The following is an 18092-nucleotide window of genomic DNA, read 5'->3' on the forward strand; positions in this document are numbered from 1 at the left end:
GTGCTAGTCCTTGCATTATATCTTGTTATATTTCTCATTTTGTAGTTAGTTGTCCTCCCTTTAAATTGAGGTACTAGATGAAAACAGTGTATATTCGGAAGAACTTGCTGAAAGAATGGTCAATAATTATTGTATTCTATTATTTCATTTAAATCTTTTTAAACTAAAGGAAACTTAATTCATTAATTTGTCTTTTTCTAATCTAAAGCTAGATGTAATACAGCTTTAAGTAGAGGACCGTGTTAACAATATTTTTATCCTTTATATATCGTTTCACACCATGTTTCATTTATTTATTTTAGTGTATATAAAGTGGAAATTATGAACTTTAGATGTTCAGTTTTAGTGCAGTAATTGCAAAATCCTGTAGCATCAAGCTTTTTAAATCAAATGACAGCGTTTCACTGATGAGTTATGTATAATTATTTTGTTTCCTAGACCATGGAACCAGTGGAGCTTGTGTCTGTGGCAAAAATGATAACAACTCAAAACAACAATTTGTCCCTGTCATCTGACCCATCAGAGACTCCACTCTCTGCAGAATGGGAGATTGTCCACACAGTCATACCCCCATACATCTTCACCTTATCTCTGTTCGGCCTCCTCTTCAACAGCTTTGTCTTAGGGGTGTACCTCACCCACAAGGATCGACTAACTGTAGCAGAGATCTACCTGAGCAACCTGGCACTGGCTGACTTTATTCTCCTGTGTGGCCTCCCCTTCTGGGCAATGAACATCCTCAACAACTTTAACTGGCCATATGGAGATACCTTATGTAAAATGGTCAACTCCATCATCATCATCAATTTCTACACCAGCAGCTACACCCTGGTTATGATCAGTGTTGACCGCTACCTGGCACTTGTGAAGACCATGAAGGCCAGGTGGCTGAGACGGACACTTTATGCCAAGGTGATCTGCTTCGTGCTGTGGATATTAGCGATCTTACTGAGCACACCTACCATGGTTCACAGAAAGGTGAAGTTCATTGAGGAGTTTAAGACAATGTCCTGTATTCTGGATTATAGTCATGACAGCTCTTGGAAGTTGGCCCATCAGATTCTGATGAACATAGTTGGCTTTGTACTCCCTTTTCTGGTCATTGTTTTCAGCAGTGGGAACATAATCAAGGCTTTAGCGAAGAGGAGGGAGAGTCTAAGTGTTCATGACATTAATGATACAAAGGCTACAGCACTGGTGTATGCTGTTACACTATTATTCTTACTGTGCTGGGGTCCCTTCCAGGTATTCACCTTCCTTGACACACTCTGCGATGTCCAAGCAATAGACGAGACACTGTGGTACAACACTCTCAATATAGGAGGCCAGGTTTCAGTGTATCTGGCTTTTCTCAACAGTGCTCTGAACCCACTGCTATATGTCTTCTCAGGGCAGTACTTCAGAAGGAAAGTTAGCGCCATCTACGGGAGGACTAGACATCATCGGAGAGGGTCAGAGATGACAACATATCAACGCTCTGTTGTATCAACTTACATCAACAGAGCAGAGCAAATTAAGACTGTGGTGATTTTCAGTACAAAAAATCAAATGTGACTCTTCATGACATCCTGTCAGATGGAGAAAATGATGGTTATTCTGTGAGATGTAACAGGATAATAATGTTATCTAGTCAAACAGCCCTTTCAGAGGATGTCCAATTGTGTTTGGTGGAAAAAATGAACACAATCAAATAATTGGACATAAGAACTGGGGAAGAAATGGAAGCAGATTTTGTTTACAGTCTCCATAAAGACACGTGTGGACACACAGCATGTAAATCTCTTTGGACTGTCCTGTTGCATGGTGTATTCCTGACTTGTGATGTTTTCCTGTTAAACATACAAAAAACAAACAAACAAACAAAAAAAAAACACTGAAATTGTATCTATTGTTGATGTTTAAATGTCTTCATTCTCTTTACTCCACAGAGCAGTTTACTTTGTGTAGCTTTATTTATACTGTGCAGTATATGGTGCCATGTAAACAAAACTATCTATTTAAAAGTGATACAGTTATGCCAGTCTCTCTTTAGTACCAACACTCATTACTTAAGCTATTTTTTTGTATCACAATAATTTTTCTAACCACCTCATTAAACAGCTGACATAGTATAAAATGCATAATAAAAACATTAATCCTGAAGACTTAGAATCTAAGCATGTGTAAACTGGATAAATTTATCAACTCACTAGCATATTTTGTACTTTTGACTAATGCAGTTTTTGAGCCCTTTAATAAACTATGAACGTCACTCTCTCTGACCATAAGAAAATCTTGCTGAACTCCAGTGGTTTAATTTCTGACCTCACTGCAAAGATATAAAACAGCACTTCATTATGTGTCAGTATGCAGCGTAATCACTGCTGGTTATAGTTAAAGATCCAACAACCACACAGAGCAACCTCTGACTACCAGTATATATAAGCATATAATTTGGACACAAAGGCCTGTTAAGAAATAAATCTTTGGCTCCTCCCTCAAACAAAGTCTATCAACATAGTTAAACAACTGTAACAAGGCATGTTTCGAAGTCAGGTCAAGATTTAAGTCTTACATTTACATTTAGTCCTACATTTAGTAAGCTTGTATTACTTAAACTGGCATATCTGATAAAAGAGAGTCTGTCTGCCATTATGACTGGCAGTTTACAAGAGAATGTTTGTGCTGCTCTTTATTTTTAGCTTTGGGGAAAATTAACCTGAGATACATTTGCAGAGCCAGTTTGTTAGTTCTCCTTCTCAAAGCCTTTCTTTTCAGAAATAAATAAGAAATAAATCATAATTCTTACATTTCTGATGCTTGTCCAGTTATGTTTTCAATATTTACTGTAAATTGTAGGTGGCAAAACTGCCACCGATGTCATTACACTGCGTACATGTTGTCTCAGAATATGAAGTTTGGCACACGTAGCAACAGCAGCCTAATTAAGAGGGGCAGAGAGTAGCAAACAGGCAACAATGGCTGGCTAACATGGCTGTAGTAATTTGGCGGTGAAATTCATCATCACCACAAAGTGGCTCCTAATGAGTTTTCATAGCTCAGACCACCACTATACAGCACTAACTTTCCACTTGTCAACACATCAATTTATGAGAGGCTACATAAAAACAACTGTTGTAAGCTCTTAGATTTTGAGATAAATTAATGTCATACTAAGATGCCATTATTAGTACGCTAATGCGAAATACTATATTATTGAGTTTTGTTTTTTAATTGGAAAAGTCTCTTACAACATCTAACTAAAATGCCTGAAGTTAAAGTTCCTTATATCAGTTTGAAATTTAACAGTAATTTTTTCTTAAAATAATGACATGACATATCAGCCACTAGGTCTGTTGTATGTTCAGCACAATGTCCTCGCCCTCTGCTCCTTTCCTTCCTCTGAATACTCTAGTGTTCCTTCTAAGTGTTGAAATTGAGAATTGATTTTCCTTCGATGGGAAGGAGGAGGCAGTAGTGGAAATAACATAGATAGGGTTGAAAGTAGCAGTAGCTATGTGTCTTCCACAAGATACTAGAATTCCACAAACTGAAAATGACCTAAAGTCTCCTGAATCACTGAAAAGTTGTTTCTTTGGTTTTTATTTTTTTTTTTTAGTTGCTTTTTTCCCCCCAGGACTGACAAATGGACTGGCCATAGAAGGAAAAGCAAAGCTGTTAGCATTAACTATGGTCCTGTTGTATAAAAGTGTCCAAGTGTCCAAATAAGGTCAGTGTGACATGAGCCAGCATGTACAGAGTCAGGAACAGAGTGACAACCTTGTATTGTAAGTGGATCTCTGAAGGGTGAGAGATGTCTGTCCTTTTATCTTCTTATATCAGCTCAGTTGACTTTGAAAATGGAGTTAAAATGTATGAATCCTTTGATAGACAGAAACATATCAACCTATTTGGAATCCAAACCATCAGGAGATCATGTGAAGCTCATGACATGTGTTGTTGTCATATCAACTACACTTATTTTCATGTGAAGCTTTTTTAAGCTTATTTTTGTTCACATTGTGGCGAACTGACACTATTTTTATCCATCAGATTCTGCTTGCAATGTACAGACTGCAATCACTGGATTACTTGATAACATGATTCTCAGGCACATTATAAAGTTACAGTGACTTTGTCCTTTGACCTTTCACTATTGAGTGACCAATTGTGCTAAATGTGAAGAAACTGCCTCAAGATGTTCCTGAGATATTGCATTCATAACACAGGGATGGAACAAACACACCTCCTCCAGAATGAAACAGAAGAGAAGAAGGGGCAGAGTGAAAGGAGCAGGAGGAGGGGCAGATTCAGCTTGGCAAGTAATATTTCTAAGGACTTGCCTGACTGTCTTTGAAATCAATTTCCAGCGTCAGAGTCAGACGGAGGGCAGCTGCAGAAGGTACTGGAACAGTGAAGCATATCTGGACATTTTACATCAAGACTTACTTGTGAAGGAACAATGACTTTTCTGCCTACAAGGTATGGATAAGTTTTAATTCGTTTTTAGTTAGTTTTAACTACTGTGCGCTGTAATTAACAAGGGAAATCCCTGACTTAAGAATGTTCATCAGTGACCAGTGATGTTTTGTGATTTATAACGTCTGTGATTGAGAGGATGCAGAAGGTTTATAAATATGTTTTGACCTTTATAGGAAATAGACTACCTCAAACAGAAAACTGTTGACTCATTACTATCAGGCACAACCTGCTCTAGTAAAAACTTGTATTTTGTTGTGCCAACATACCAACGTGCAGTTCACAGCTCTGACAGCATACGTGTCTCAACACGTTTAAGATTAGCTGCTGATCTGCATTTACCCCTTTATTAAAGACAGTCAGATCAGTTTGACCAGTATTTATATGCTGTGGTCTATTAATACTACTACAAAAATGTAGAATCAACACTGTAGTGGCTCTAAATATTTTTTTTACTTTTGTTATTGCTTGCACAAGTGAATTTTTCTTCACTCCTTACTGCTACAGTTGTAGTTTTAGTGTCTGCAAAATGTCCTGCCTTCTGCAAGGTTTATCTGCCTGGTCTTCACTATTTTCTTTGGGGTTGCGTCAGGTAGTCAGGTATATATATATCAAAGAAATTATTTATTCATTTTCAGGTAAATTTTCAAATACTTGAAAATGTTTTGTTTATCATTAGTTTATCAGCAGTGAACAGCTTATTAAAGAACATGCAAGAAAATAACTTCTACTCACAAATTGGCTTTTACAAATGAGAGCAGTGAACAAGAAGAGTTTATCTGCAAAAACAGATCAGTTTTTTCAAGTTTTTTATGTTTGTTTGTTTGTTTGTTGTTGTTGCTTTCAAAAAGTGTTATTTAATGTTATTTAGCATCCTTCAACATAAAACAAAAAGGTAAAGTACAGAAAAGTAAAACTAAATAAGCCTATTAATTGGTGCTGTTAGGTATTTACAAGAACTCTATTGCCAGACCTCTAATAACACTACTTTGACCTGCAGAGTTCTGTGAGAATTCCCCAAACTTTAGCTGTCTAAATCTGAAAGGCTAATACAGCAGCATACCAGACAAGATCACTGTAACACCATAAAAGTCAGGTCTTTGTTTGAATGTTTGCCTTCCTCTGTCTCTCCACAGTGTCCAACTTAACTTCAGCACTGTGGCTACATATGGAGGCCAAAACAACACAAATGGCACTAACTGCTCTCAAATAGAATCTGAAGAATGGATTATCACTGTGGTGCCGGTGTATATCCTGCTCCTCACTGCACTGGGAATTGTGTGTAACATGTTTGTCCTAATGGTTTTCTGCCTCCACAAGAAGCCCTGCACCGTGCCTGAGATCTACCTGAGTAACTTGGCTGCCGCCGACCTTGTCCTATTGGCTTGTTTGCCCTTCTGGGCTGTTAACATATCAAACAGGTTCAATTGGCTTTTTGGCCATTTCCTTTGCAAAGTTGTCAATCTTGGCATTTCAATGAACACCTATTGCAGCATCTACTTCCTTGTTCTGGTTAGCGTAGATCGCTATATAGCCCTGGTGCATCCTCTGTCCCATAACAGAATGCGTAGGACAAAATATGCTAAACTGGGCTGTGTGGTGGTTTGGGGTTTGGGCTTGCTCCTGAGTATCCCAAAGTTCATCTTCAGAGTAGTGGAGCCTCGCTGTAATCAGACTTTATGCTACAATAAGTACCCAGAAGGCACACATTTGCCGTTTGATGTGATGCTGACTGTGTTTGGCTTCATCATCCCCATTTTCTTTATTTCCTATTGCACTGCCAAGATTATTCACACTCTGAATAACCGTTTAAGCAAGGGGTTAAATAGCCACAATACGGAGCACAAGTCCACCACTCTGGTCCTGGCGGTGCTGTTGGCTTTCCTGATCTGCTGGGTGCCATTCCATGTGGTTACGATAGCAGAAGCTCTCACAAGAGCTAAACTCCTGAAAGCAGACTTAAATGTCTTAGACACCAGCATCCATATCTGTATCTACTTAGCTTTCTTTAACAGTGTTCTGAACCCTATCCTCTACGTCATTGTCGGAAAGAATTTTCGGAGAAAGGTTAAGGAACTCTTCAAGAAGCGGAGCAGAGGAGCGACTTTCAACAACACCTCTGTGCAATCATACCTGACAAGAAGTGTTAAATCTGTGAATGTCACAAGCTAATCTGTAAGAATTTTTCTGGAAGACGTATTGCAATTGCATGCAAGCATGAATAGACCCTCAGGTTTTTGTACTTTAATATCTGTAAATATGTAATATACATGTATACCACATCCTGTGGATGAATTGACAAAATGCAGCCAATATGCTCTCATGCTAGTATTTCCAGATAAATGTATCAAACAACTTTACTAAAAGCCCACAGAATACAGGAAACGACATCTACTCTGTTATCTCTCTAGACTGTCCCACCCTCATTTTCAAGACTTCCTACACCCACAATGCTACATAATTAAATAGTAACCACCAAATTGTGTTTTATATTGCAAAACTAATGGACACAGAATAAGATAATGGAAGTAATATAAAGAAAAAATGGAAACAGATTTAGTGACCGCAAGGCTTTACAGTGGAAATTTGACACTTACTAAGATGTGAATGTCTTGATCTGTGTCTCTGTACTTTAACGTGGTGTTACTGTAACTGTCTTGTGATATTTTAATGCAAATTACAATCTGCTGTCTACAGACTCCATCCCTACACTAGCATGCTTGTACGATTTGTTTTTTCTCTCAGTTTATTTGTTACTCAAAGTAACAGCATCCTGAAGAGTGTTGACTTAAACAGTCATACAGGTTTCGCTTTGCAGTGTGAAAACAATGTCAGTGTCGCTGAAATGCAATGAAAATTTGAAAATTTATTGATGTGGTATAAATGCAGAAGTCCAACCGTTAAACTTTTTCCGACCTGCAAATAAACTTACAGCTGTGTGACTTTATATAGGTGTTTTTTCTAGGTTATGATAACATAGTTGTCTCAAAGTGGCTGAACTAGTCAGTCTGTAAACCATAGAGGATGTCACCCATGAAGATTTTGAATGATAATTTCTCAGTTGGCCATTGTTTTCTCTTGTTTTCTCACATTTATGTTAGCTCAGGCCTCCTCTGCTGCATCTCTGTTGATCGTTACCTTGCGGTGGTCTATCCTCTCCACTTTAGCTGGGTCCGGGTGCTGTGAACTGCAGCAGCTGTGAGCATTTGCCGTTTGGATTTTGGAGCTCGCCATTCACATTAGCTTGCTTTACCACACGGGGGTGCTCCAAGCTTTCTCCTCAAGCTGCTTATGTGAAAAACGAATACCCATGAAATAAGAAGATACCAACCTCGCCCTTACAAGAGTCACTCAAGGTTTCTTGGTCCCCATCTTCATCATGATCTTTTGCATGCAATCGCTCCACCAGAGCACTTCCATCCTGGCAGAGGAGCGCAGGAAAGTGAGACTGCTGTTGTTTTTTCTTCTTCTAACCTATATTGCAGCATTTGGTCCCTAACAGACTGTCATGATGCTCAGGGCCTTACTGGAGCCCGGGGCCTACACCTGGGGCAAGAAGCTCAGAGATCCAGAGTTATTGTGCTTCCATTAAAAGTTTTGTTTGCTGAGTAACATTAAGACTCAATTTTGTCTGAAAAGACTATTAGTTTTATTTGTCTAACTTTGCCGGAGTCTTATACTAACTTTGGCTGAAGTTGTTCATTTCATTCATTGTTCATTCATTTTTACACAGAACAAGAACACTTGCATTGGAAATTTCTCTTTGTGACCACTGATCAGTATGGACAGGAAGAACAATTACACTTTCAATGTACATATGGACAAGTGAATATTGTTTTTTAAAAAATGCCTACTTTGAAGGGGCATGTAGGCATAGCCATAACAAGCATAACAGCCGGCTATATAACAACCTAATTTTGCTATGGAAACAGTTAGTCAAGCAGATACATATTCTTTTATCAAACAATAATCAGCAACACCTCAGCCTGGGTTCTTGTCTATATTGACACACCAAACATAAAGACAAGCTATCTCACATAGACTTAGTGCCCAAATTAAAACCTCCAGTGTGGCCTATAACCTAGTAAATGACAGATGGTAGTCAGGGACAACGAGGAGGCAACCACGACTCTTCCTGTTTTTTTAAGATGGCTGATTAAGCAGTAGCAGACAACTGAATGAATCCTCTCTTGATTTTTTTTATTTTTAGTGTTTTTATTTCAATTATAGCAAATTTGACTGCCTGACTTTGGAGCACAATTACAACTGAATAAAATGTAAGTAGACCTTAATGGGTTGAATTGAATTTATGTTTTTTGTTATAAAAAAGTCTGAGCGTGTTCATGGTTGACGCTTGAAAACTCCTGGTTCCATTGCTGCCATGTGGTAAAGCATTTGCCAGCAGGATGTGTTGTGAAAACAGCGTAACATCAGACTTTTGAGACGACATGATTTGTGTGTTCAGGAAGACAACAGACAATATAAACCAATGTAGCTTTGACACAAATAGAGCAGATTAATTGTTTATAGTGACGGACTGAGATCAGGACTTGCAAGCTGATTTTACAAATCTAATGGAATTGACTAAAGAAAAGAGAAAGGTAAAGTCACATACGGTGAATTTGCTGAAATGAACTCCTTTTGTGGTACTTACAGGCTCACTCCAGCAATTTAGTATGTCTCTTCCTTTATAGTTAATGGGGTTTTTTTTCTTTTAACAAAATCTAAATAGCAGAGGCTGAACTTTTCTAACTTTCAGTTTTAAACATACTAGTCCCAAAACACATTTATTTCCCAAAATCCAACTGAATAACAGGACCGTTTTTACTGATAAAACTGTTAAATGGCTGTGATTTTTCAACTCCTCATAAAAAGGCTAATAACAACTGTTTTCACAGACTGAACAGTATTCTCTGATGAGTGAAATGAACTTATTGTGTTGACACCTTTGAGCAACACTGTAATTTATTCATATGCACTATTGTGTATGTGTCTTTCCTTATTTCCTTCCTTGTTTCTTTACAAGGTGTGAGGACATGAACGCCGCATCCGCAGTGGAAAACTTAACCCTGGACACAAATCACTCAGAGTGTTATTTGACTGAGAGTGCATCCAGGAGGAAGCCCTTTCTGTTTTTCTACCTAGCTGTCTTTATCACGTCTATCCCGTCCAATATCTTCTCTCTTTACGTGGCCTGGCAACATATTAGGCAGAAGAATGAGCTTGGCGTGTATCTATTCAACCTGGCCCTGAGTGACCTGACCTTCACCCTCGGCCTCTCTCTGTGGATGGACTTCCTGTGGAGAGGAGTTTGGGTACACGGAGGCTATGTCTGCATGCTATCTATCTTCATTCTCTTCACTAACTTTTACACCAGCGATGCTCTCCTCTGCTGCATTGCTATTGACCGCTACCTGGCAGTGGTTCACCCACTGAAGTACGCTTTCTTGAGGAAAGTTGACACTGCAGCAGTGGTCAGCATTGCCATTTGGGTGGTGGTGGTCTGTTTTAACGCCGCCACAATCACCTGGGAGGACACATACCATGAAAACAACAACCTTTCGGTGTGCTTTGATATGTTTCTCCCAATCTCTGAGAATTTATTTCGGGTTAATTTAGCACGCTTCTTCATGGGCTTTATTGTTCCCTTTCTCTTGGTGGTGTTTTCCACCTGGGGGATCTGTGAGGCGGTGAAATCCAACCAGGCCACAGAGGAAGAGGAACGCAGACGGGTTTCGAGGCTGCTGACAGTCGTTCTGCTCTGCCTTTTGCTTTGCTTCGGACCTATCCATGTCATCATGCTTCTCCAAACACTGGTGGATGACTGCAGGAGTTTTGCATGGCTAATCTATCTAGATAAGATCAGCGTAGCTATCTCAAGCCTCAACTGCCTTGCAGACCCTCTGTTTTACTGCTTCATTACCAGAACAGGGAAAGCAAATGCCAAACAGGTTGTGCTCTTCTTCCAGGTCAAGAAGAGAAGCAAAGATGAAGGTGTGGTGTAAGCTAAATAAAGTTGTGGTAAACTTTACAGTTAGGCAACAAGTAGAAACTAATACTGAAGTTAACAGCACAGTTACAGACACTAAAGAATGAGTTTCTGTTCATTCTTTAGATGTCAAGTCATGCTATTCCGTGCTACTCGATGAACCTGAGAACTGATGAATTTGACATAAACAAACTGCACTAACAAACAAAAAGAAATGTGACAGACACACAGAATATACAACACACACACACAATTGTTATGTCAGTGTTTGTCACTGCAATTTATTACCCTCAGAGTTAATAAACTCCAGATGCAGCTCAGTTCTGTGTGCGCACTGTACATCTGTGCTATCAAGGTATTTTATTATGTACATCATATATCCGCAGTTAGTCATGAACACCTGCTCCAAGATCCGTTATCTGTCAGACATCACAGTCACAGTGTGAAACCTGAAAACAGATTTTTTTTTTTTTTTGAAAGAAAAAAAGAAAACTTGTGACTTGACTATTAGACACATTTGGCTGCAGTTTCACTTTGGCTTTTTTGTCACGGTATTTTCTTCTTCTTCTTCTTTTTGTTCAGACAAGTTAAATTAGTTAAATGCAAATGTGTATTTATCACTGTATACACAGTAAATACAACTGATAAAAAGAGTTATCAGAAAATTAACTGGTTCGAAATCAATTAACAGAGGAAATAGTCAGCAGATTAATTTATAATGAAAATTGTTTTTTGCAGTCATATACAAAATAGTTCATCTGCAGTACATACATTCCAAGGTGCTGAATGCAAAACCTGATTTGTTTTACATTTTTCAATACTAGTGCCAACACGATACCTGAGTTTTGCTCCACTCAGGATTATTATCTGATCATACTTATGAAGGTTATTGTACATTTAAAGCCACCTCTGATTGGCTGTTTATGATACTTGCTGCTATAGACACTTTTCTGTTGGTACAAAAAGGAAATACTAACATACCCTAGCTAAACCTAAATACTGTAGTGTAGCTAAGTTTAATTGCTTACATTTTAACTGATGTTTGGCTCATTGTCTCTACGCCTGTTGCATCTCTGCTGTGTAAAACCACACTTGCACTTTACTGGCTAAAATATTTGTCAGGGCTTTTGGCTCAGGCTGAGAACCAAGCTGGTGTCATAGTCAGATCCCCCCAAACAACAACAAAATCCAAAAACAACACAACCGAGGAAGGAAGGAAGGAAGGAAGGAAAAACCATAAAGGAGGAAGAAGCACAACAATGCTTCTTCGGGCCCACCCTTGCCATGTGTCTCTTGGGACAGGACAGGTTCCTTGCAGCCTTGCTCCTCATGGATACCCCATATTTAAAATCATATAAGACTGGGATTCCAAACACATTTTAGTCTGGGCTAAAACAAAATAAAAAGTAAAATTCATAAAATTCATAGAGAGAGATTTTCAATTCTGATTCTGATTATCACTTTTATTTTAAAATAAAAAGTCAGCCAGTATTTATCATATATGATTAAATGTCCCATGACAGACAATAAAACGATCCTAAAAATTTTAAAACCCAATGTTTTTATTCTTTGTCTGTAGGCTGTGTCTTGTCATGTGCTCACAAAAATGTCCAGTGGTGTTAAATTGAGGTGCAGCAAACGGAAATGTGGATATCTGAAGCCATCTAGTGGACAATTATGGAAGCACACCAGGCTGTCCACACTGCTTTCACTTGAAATGTTTGATTGTTTCATGTCTTTCTTGTGAACATATAACCTTATAAATGCCCCCACAGACTTTGATCATAAATCATATAAAAAACAAAACAAAAACCTAACCTGACAGAGGACAATTACATGTCCCCAGATGGAAGGAGAGTGTCTATAATGCCGAGAAAAACAATTTATCTAATTTATTTATTTTGACAGAACAACAATATATATAAACCTTAGATGTGGACAAACCTGCAAGATTTTGTTCAATCTCAATGTTTTTTCTGCAGTGTTTAAAATACGTGATTCTTCTTGTTTTGCCGTCACGCCTTCGTAACAACAAAGAACGGGAAGGACATGTGCTGCTCCACGTGAGTCCTTGTCCTGCCTCATTCTTCCCTCCATCCATCCCTATCAAAAAACATGCTTCATTTAACACTGAATAACATGCATCAGCAGGACCTGAGGGCTATGAAGCCCATCTGAACACCCATCGTCTCACCTCTCCCCTCTCACCTTCCGATGTCCTTGACTCTGCAGCAGACAGCCATTTATATGTAAAGTACACTTGCATCTGGAGATGGAAGTAATGAGGATCGATAGATTTCCCCAGTCAATCCCAGCCTGTACCTGCATGTTGGCAAAGGTTCAGCACTGGCACGTGTGTGAGAGTCCATCCCCTCTCAGGTGTGATGAATGAATGGGACAGTAATCTACACTGGTGATCTAATTTTATGCACATGTAAAAGAAACATGATCCTTATCTGAATAAAAAGGCAAGTCTGTGTTAAAAGTTAAAGTGATGGTTGGGGGCAAAACTCAGGTGGTGTATCTGTACGTACTGACCAGTTTATTTCTGTTATCTGAAGTTCCACCTCATGGACATTTGGTCGGAAGGGGAACAAAATAGGTCTCGAATCAGGATGCGTAGCTACATTTTGGCCAATCCCGGTTGAGACAGCTGTGCTGGGTGTTGGCAGGCATGTGTATACATGGTGCACACGTGCCACACAGAAAATCTGAACCAAATAACACACATGTGCTGAAAAGGAACCAGATGGACAAATATAGCAATGTGGAGTAACAACATTATGTAAGCCACTTGTAATGTGGTCTAAGAATACGATCACTCTAGTTTTACTGTATTTACTGCTGTCGTTTATTGATTAAATCAGGCTGATTAAACCAGTATGGTTTTATTTAAACTGAGCAAAAGGCTCCAACTATACACTGGATTTGTTTCCCTTAAAAAATCATAATACATCGTATCATATTTATCATATCTTAATATTTTCTTCATCCGTGACACGTCAGCCTGAAATCTTTTTCCTTCTTCAACTCCTTTTATGCAGTTTTGTCTTATTCAAACTGATCACTATTCTAGCCTAAAATCCTTAATAAATCTGTTTTTCCAAGACACATCTCTTGCCACCTAACTCCCCATCGGTAATCCAAACTTTCCCACTGTCTTTCATTCGTTTCATTCACATTTATCTTGATCTGTTCACAGTGGGGAACACAGAAACAAAGACCACAGAGGAGCTTTGCTGTGACACCATTTGTGTTTTAATGTTGCATTAAAAAAACACAAATGGAAATGCAAGCATTTTATTTACCCAAAAGGTAATGCATTGGTTACATTACCAAATGTATGTAATGTATATATGTGTGTGTATAGTTCTACAAAAGTTCTACATGAATCTTCATAGATATGTTCTAGGTAACAATGTAAATACAAAGTGCACTTAAGTCCAAATAAATAGAATTTATTAATATATAATTTACTTTAAAATTTACTATATATTCTCCATGCTGGTCAACATATTTGTCTCCTTTTGCCATATACCTTGCATTAGAAGGTGTTTCGTGCATTTGTTAGTCTGAAGATAAAAATAAATAATAATAATAAACTCATCAACATGTCTTCTTGAAAGTAATAATGTTCCTTTGTTGTGGCTTTACTCGATGAAGTCGGCGTCTTACGAAACAAGAATGGTTTTGAGCATTAAAAATATATTGTGCCTGTTGTCCTTTAAAAGCCACATCAGTGTGGAGGACAATAGACTAAATGTCTGTCCACTGTTGATATCTTATTTAAGTAGTTTTGTCAGGCAGTTCTTCCCTTTATCTTCTGATTGTGGGCACTTTAGGAGGATGACGGGAAATGAAGGGAGGGACAGAGAGGAAGGATGACAGACAGAAAAGGACCAAAAGCGACACTCTAACTGGAGATTTTATGGTTATAGTGTTATTAATAATTGTTATCTTTAGCTAAACATTTTTTTACTGTAGCTGTAAGCCCATTCAATCCAAAATCAAGCTTCAAACCAACTCCCGGTCTGAGCTGAGGCCATCTTTGGTACTTTACTGTGACGTGATGTACTTGATTTGTCAGTTTCTCTTGACTGGTTTAGATGACATCATATTATTCCACACTTCACTTCAGTATCTCGCCTGACAGACACATTGTCAGGCAGATTTCACATCTGCCTCCTGTTGATGTGAAGCGTGCTGTGCTCCTCTGGGTGCCTGTCTGACACTCCCTCCAACCATTCCTCCTCATCATCCTCCCTGTCGCCCTCAGCACTTTAACACTTCTCCCTTTCTCACAACAGCTTCCTGTTCTGGCAACAACTTCTCAAAACCTCCAGCGTGAGGAAATTATAATCACTGAAAGGTGGAGAGCAACTCTTGACATTTTAGTGCAGTAAAGTTTGCATTTGACTTGAATACACCAGATGAAAACATACTGATTTTTAATGTGAATGTTGCAGTGTGTAAAAAGTAAAAACAAATAATAATAAAAAAATAACTCAAATAGTGGCAAAGCTGGAGCACAAATCAGAAATGTTTGAAGAGCTGGGCTTTTCTCAGTAGTACAGATCAGGTGCCATCAGTCAATCTTGAACGCTCATGTGAATGTAAACGCTGCAATCTGCGCATGAGGTTCAAATGTTTAAAAGTCAGTTTTCCAACTCACTTCACCAACAGGAAGCTGAACGATATTGAAGCTGAATTTGATATTTGAACTTGAACTGTGATGTAATTTCCACACCTGCATTTGTCACTTGATTCGGTGATGTCACTTGATGTCACAAGGCCGGATTGGGGACTTGTTCTGTTGCATCTCTAAAATAGTACTGGGACTATGATCGTGATGCTTGAAGTATAACAACAGGTTTATGCCTGAGAATAGCTGCAGAGTTGGCTGTTATGTGGAAGTTTTATGGCTGACTAAAGATGCATAGACATAGGGGATGAGCCAGTCCCCACAGAGGCCTCCATCAGGGCTGATTCATGACCTGAAAGCACAGCCTAATCTTCTAAAAATTATGTGTGTATTACAACACATTTGCAACAGCAAATGTGTTTATAAGAGAACTGTATTCGCTGCCTGGATTGTGTTCATGATTCACCATTTGCGACAGGAAGTGAATTAGCTTCAAGCCTTTCATCACTCAATTCAAAGAAGCCTGATTTTTCTGTTTGTAGCCCTGGCTACCTTAACTGTGACTGCCTTTATTTAAAACCACTTGTAAACATGGTGAGATTAGGATGTGTGTCCATGCATGCTGGTCCATCCTTTCTGGGTGAGACACATAAGCTTTTGTTTTCACTCACATGCACTCTAAAATAATTCTGGTTTGACAGATTCATGACTCTGCAGCATCCCTTGGGGTAAATTTGCACAGCTCTCTAAGAGGGGAAATAGCTGAAAGGCTACAGCATTCCAATTAATGTTTCCTTGATTGTTAGCATGCATGAAAAGAAAGGTGCTTGTTGGCATTAGAGCAGTTTTAAATATGAGTATGTTCAGCTGGCAAAATGATCAGATGAATCAGACGGATGAAAATACTTTGCCAAAGTATCAAATGAATGAATAATGTATTTTTTCTGTTGTGCACAAACCCCAGTCTTGTTAAAACATCACATTACATTTGCATGTGCAAATTTGATTTAAACTGCATCCAAGACTTTAGGCGCCAATCAGACAGATGCACTGTGAGGTAACTCAAGCTTTTGATCACACCAGTAATTCAATCTGGAGAGACTAATGAGGAAGAAAAGTGAATTAGGTAATTCCAGTGAAATGAATTCATTGTGGACAGAAGAAAGAGACTCTGGCAGTTAGACTCCAGCATGAAGTAGATCACCACGGGAAACTCTCTGATGAACTACGCACTTTCATATTAGGGAGACTTCCCCTCAGAGTCTAGACAGTAGTGGTCATGATGCGGAGTGAAGCTGTAGCTGAAAATTGTCGCTGGAGGGTTTGAGATGGTCAGACATCACAGTAGCGGTGATGAAGCACTGGAGGTGGGTTGCAAATCTTCCACGGGCCTGAAAAGACAACTGAATGACAGTGGAGAGAGAACACTTTTAAAATTTGACAGCTTGCAAGTGATTGGCTAAAGGAGAACGTGACAGGTTGTGATTGGAAGAAGAAGAGAAACGAGATAGTGGAGATTAAGGATTGCAAAAAAATGTTTGTGACATCCTTCCTGAAGTGTCTTCCTGACTGAACTTTCACTAAGCTTCATGTTTATATGAGTGTAATAAATAAGGACATAAACACATGAATATGATAATAATCATCAATAATAATATAATGCCACATATTTACATACAGAACCATGAGGATGCTTAGGAGCCATAAATATAATGAATTACAGGTCTGTTCCTCAGGCAACAAGGTCAAACTCCTCCCTCTCACTTTTCATTGTGAGCAGTCATTAAAAAAGGCCATTTGGATGTCAGTAGTCACCCATCACATTTGCCTCTCCCTCCTATGGGTTGTAGAATAAGACAACTTGATAGATATTTTAGTCTTGATTACATGGAAGCAAGGAAGGGAGGGAAGCAAGAAGACATGGAAGCGCAAAGAGAGTAAGGACCACTGGCAGATAAATGAAGGAGAACATGCAAAGAGTCTGAGTGATCTGATGCCTCCAAATGTCAAAGTGTAAAAATTATTATTACTTTACAGATTACTTTCACCTTTAGGGGCACATGCAGCGTCCTTTTCTGGCACTGCAGCATATGGGGTTCTATTCCAATCCCAAAATGCAACATCATACCCCCCCATCTCATTTTATTCATCAGAAACATGTCATCATACACCCAATTATGTAAAAATGAAAATATTTATTTGGTTGCCGAGGTCAGAAAAGGTTTCTCATTGCCTCAGAGTATTGATTAGAGGGTTAATATAAGCCCAAAGGCAGGTGGATCACACACTCAGATACCTGTTAATTAGGTACACCTGTGCAATCCAGTGCAACAGTTTCTCAGTTTTCACCAACACTGTGTCAGTGAGGTGTTGATTATCTCTGAGCCTGTATTAGCTGGCACTGTTTTATGGCTTTGTATTAAAAATGTTTTTAATTTTTTTTTTTTTTTTTTACATCCTTGTTTGCTTTAACACTGCAGACCAGTGGGACCAGATACTTTAAATGATATTTACTCTTTTCATTTAGGTATAATTCTTCAGTTGTATGCTACTGTTATTTTGCATGGCCGTATGGATAAAATCACCATTTGATTCATCGTATGTGTGTGTGTGTGTATGGTGTGTGTGTGTGTGTGTGTCGGGGGAGGGAGTAAAGATATGAAAGATGGTCAAACAAAAGAGAGGGAGAAGAGGGAGGGGGGTTGAGGTCACTTCCACCTTGAAGGAAGAACCTCCACAAACACACACACACACACACACACACACACACACACACATCCTTTCTACTTCATGAAATTTATAGCTCTGCCGTTACCGACCTGCCTTCCTGATTAATTTCTGTTGTGAAACTGTCATCTGAGTCTTCTTCCTGTGTGCTGTACTCACTTTGACACACGTAACGGTGGCTCCAGGCCAGAAATGCACCGACTGGACACTTTGTGCTCAAGCTTCCTGCAAGGGAGTCACTTATATAATAATGAATTCTGTCATTTAATTACCCAA

The 18092-nt window shown here is 38.8% G+C and overlaps 3 protein-coding genes across 3 annotated transcripts; all 3 read left to right on the forward strand.

Moving 5' to 3' along the window:
* Positions 1-406: 406 nt before the first annotated feature.
* Positions 407-1817, forward strand: bdkrb1 (bradykinin receptor B1). The gene has a single exon (XM_046413445.1). The coding sequence runs from the start codon at positions 442-444 to the stop codon at positions 1552-1554; it is 1113 nt and encodes a 370-aa protein (XP_046269401.1). The 5' UTR covers positions 407-441; the 3' UTR covers positions 1555-1817.
* A 2495-nt stretch (positions 1818-4312) lies between these two features.
* On the forward strand, positions 4313-7167 carry LOC124072449 (B2 bradykinin receptor-like). Its single transcript, XM_046413889.1, has 2 exons — positions 4313-4461; positions 5595-7167. The coding sequence occupies exons 1-2, from the start codon at positions 4442-4444 to the stop codon at positions 6628-6630; spliced, it is 1056 nt and encodes a 351-aa protein (XP_046269845.1). The 5' UTR covers positions 4313-4441; the 3' UTR covers positions 6631-7167.
* Positions 7168-9357: 2190 nt separating this feature from the next.
* Positions 9358-10469, forward strand: LOC124072032 (psychosine receptor-like). The gene has a single exon (XM_046413154.1). The coding sequence runs from the start codon at positions 9432-9434 to the stop codon at positions 10461-10463; it is 1032 nt and encodes a 343-aa protein (XP_046269110.1). The 5' UTR covers positions 9358-9431; the 3' UTR covers positions 10464-10469.
* Positions 10470-18092: the final 7623 nt, after the last annotated feature.

Source organism: Scatophagus argus, chromosome 15, assembly GCF_020382885.2.
Source record: "Scatophagus argus isolate fScaArg1 chromosome 15, fScaArg1.pri, whole genome shotgun sequence".
Classification (NCBI taxonomy): Eukaryota; Metazoa; Chordata; class Actinopteri; family Scatophagidae; genus Scatophagus; species Scatophagus argus.